Source organism: Galleria mellonella, unplaced genomic scaffold, assembly GCF_026898425.1.
Source record: "Galleria mellonella isolate WM207_F2 unplaced genomic scaffold, CSIRO_AGI_GalMel_v1 utg13439, whole genome shotgun sequence".
Taxonomy (NCBI): Eukaryota; Metazoa; Arthropoda; class Insecta; order Lepidoptera; family Pyralidae; genus Galleria; species Galleria mellonella.
Genome location: NW_026441991.1, coordinates 7,327 through 9,902, shown reverse-complemented (window position 1 = coordinate 9,902; position 2,576 = coordinate 7,327). Strand labels below are relative to the sequence as shown.

At 39.6% G+C, this 2,576-nt stretch overlaps 1 protein-coding gene across 1 annotated transcript; it reads left to right on the top strand.

The window, feature by feature from the left end:
* The first annotated feature begins 393 nt into the window (after positions 1–393).
* LOC128202544 (uncharacterized) lies at positions 394–2,353 on the top strand. The gene has a single exon (XM_052903246.1). The coding sequence runs from the start codon at positions 492–494 to the stop codon at positions 2,094–2,096; it is 1,605 nt and encodes a 534-aa protein (XP_052759206.1). The 5' UTR covers positions 394–491; the 3' UTR covers positions 2,097–2,353.
* The last annotated feature ends 223 nt before the right edge of the window (positions 2,354–2,576 follow it).

The window sequence follows — 2,576 nt, the reverse complement described above, 5'->3', positions numbered from 1 at the left end:
GATTACCAGTTCTGTCCAATTTACAAATTCCTAGATTCGTTGCATGTGTTTCGCCAAAATTCATAGAAATTCACTCTTTCAGTGATGCGTCCCAAGTAGGTTACGGTGCATGTGTATACGTGAAAACTATAGATATCAACGGTGAAATTTTAGTTAAGTTACTTTGTTCAAAATCAAAAGTAGCTCCACTAAAACCTACTTCAATACCTCGCTTGGAGCTTTGTGCGGCACTTCTTGCTGCTCGACTATCCAAAGCAGTAATAGAGTCAATAAGGTATGTTCCTGACCGCATAATCCATTGGTGCGATTCCAGCATCGTATTGGGATGGTTAAAAGGAGATATATCTAAATTAAAAACATTTGTGGCTAATAGAATAGGTGAAATCTAAGAAAACACGCAGTCGTCTTCCTGGCGTTATGTTCCCACTGCAGAGAATCCTGCCGATTTAATTTCACGTGGTGTAAGTGCCGATCAGCTGTGTCATACAGACATGTGGTGGGAAGGGCCCAAATTTCTGCAAAAGAAAGAAGACGAATGGCCAGTTTTAAAACATGATAATTTTAATAATTTACCTGAGCTTAAAGTGGTTGCTACGTCCGTCATTGTAAACAAATCAATAATAGAAATGGAACGGTTTTCAAATCTTAATAGACTGCAAAGATCGGTCGCTTATGTCAATCGCTTTATATACAATATAAAAAACCCCAATATCAAAATATCAGGCCCATTAACTGTTGAAGAGTTGAACAAATCTTTTAACTTTTTATGCACTATATCCCAACAAGAAAGTTTTCCCATTGAACTTAAAGCGTTATCAAATGAAAAATTTTTGAATACGAAATCAAAAATATTATCATTGTCACCGTTTCTTGATAACGATAACTTAATACGAGTGGGTGGGCGTATAGACGCTTCAACCTATCCATATAATAAAAGACATCCAGTTTTATTAGATTCGTCTCATTATTTATGCAAATTGATATTTAGAGCAGAGCACATTCGCAACATGCACGCTGGCCCACAACTGCTTCTAGCCACAGTCAGACAAACTGTTTGGCCCATTAAGGGTAGGTTATTAGCACGAGCAACTGTACGTAAATGTGTACGTTGCCGACGAGTTTTAGGAAAGACGTTATTGCCAAAAATGGGTGATCTACCCTCACAAAGAATTACGCCAGATTTTCCTTTTACATCTGTTGGTATTGACATGGCTGGACCCTTTATTACATTAAATCGAAAGGGACGAGGAGCTAAATTATCTAAGTCTTATTTATGTTTATTTGTATGTCTACGGTACAAATGCGTTCATTTGGAGGCTGTAAGCGACCTCACTAAGGATGCTTTTATTATGACCTTACGTCGGTTTATATGTCGTCGCGGCAAGCCAGCGGAAATATTTTCCGATAACGGTCGTAATTTTGTTGGAGCCGCTAAAGAACTTAATGGTTTTCTAAAGACTAATAATGAAACATTATCTGAGTTTGCAGTTCAGGAAGGCATTAAATTTATTTTTACTCCTTCTTACGCTCCTCATTTTGGTGGTATTTGGGAAGCAGGAATCAAATCTTCCAAACACCTTATACGTCGTGTAATGGGCAATTCTCATTTAACCTTCGAGGAACTTTCGACTCTTTTTGCACAAGTGGAATCTATATTGAATAGTCGTCCATTGTGTCCCTTATCCTCTTCCCCAGACGACTTCCTATTCCTTTCCCCAGGGCACTTTCTGATTGGAAAACCGCTGAATGCTTTGCCATCCCCTTGTCTAGAAGACTATAAGGCAAGTTGCTTGCGTCGCCATGCACGTCTTGAGCAAATAAGACAGCATTTTTGGCGAAGATGGCAACAAGAATACATCTCTGAATTACAAGTACGGACCAAATGGAAACTTGATACAGCCAAAGTAAAGATTGGAGATTTGGTCTTGCTGCGTGAAGATACTCTTCCTCCGTTATGCTGGCGTACTGGTCGAGTAACAAAATTATATCCAGGACCTGATGGAATCTCTCGTGTCGCAGATGTAAATACAAAGACAGGATGTTACCGGCGACCTCTTGTTCGCCTCTGCCCTCTTCTTGCTGATGAAGACTATTAACGATGGAGACGGTTGAAGAGCGAGTCTTCAACGGGGGGAGTTTATGTTAATGACAATTTCGTAATTGCGTGCTCGGCCTGTTCGAGCAGGCGTTTCCTTTTTTATTATTGTCCTACCGTCCACTGTTGTATTTCTGGCACGGGGCCATCTTGTTTTGACTTGGATAGTTGTAACACCATTCAGAACATTATTGTTAACATTTATTTCTAATAAAACGCATTTTGATCAACCAGAGTTTATTCTAAAATAAATTTCATTGTGTCCACGACGAGACAGTACTTTTTGTTAAATTATGAGAGGGAAACTTTGTACAAAAGTCGTTTGCTTGGGTACTTCTGTCCTATTCTTGTTTCTACCGTGAAGCAGTTGTATTTGCATGGTTGTGTTTCAGTTTGAGGGGTGGGATATGGCGTGAATTTACAGGGTGAGTCCTCAGGAATGGCAACGCATGGGGGTATCATGGGCGAAACAGTATACTCT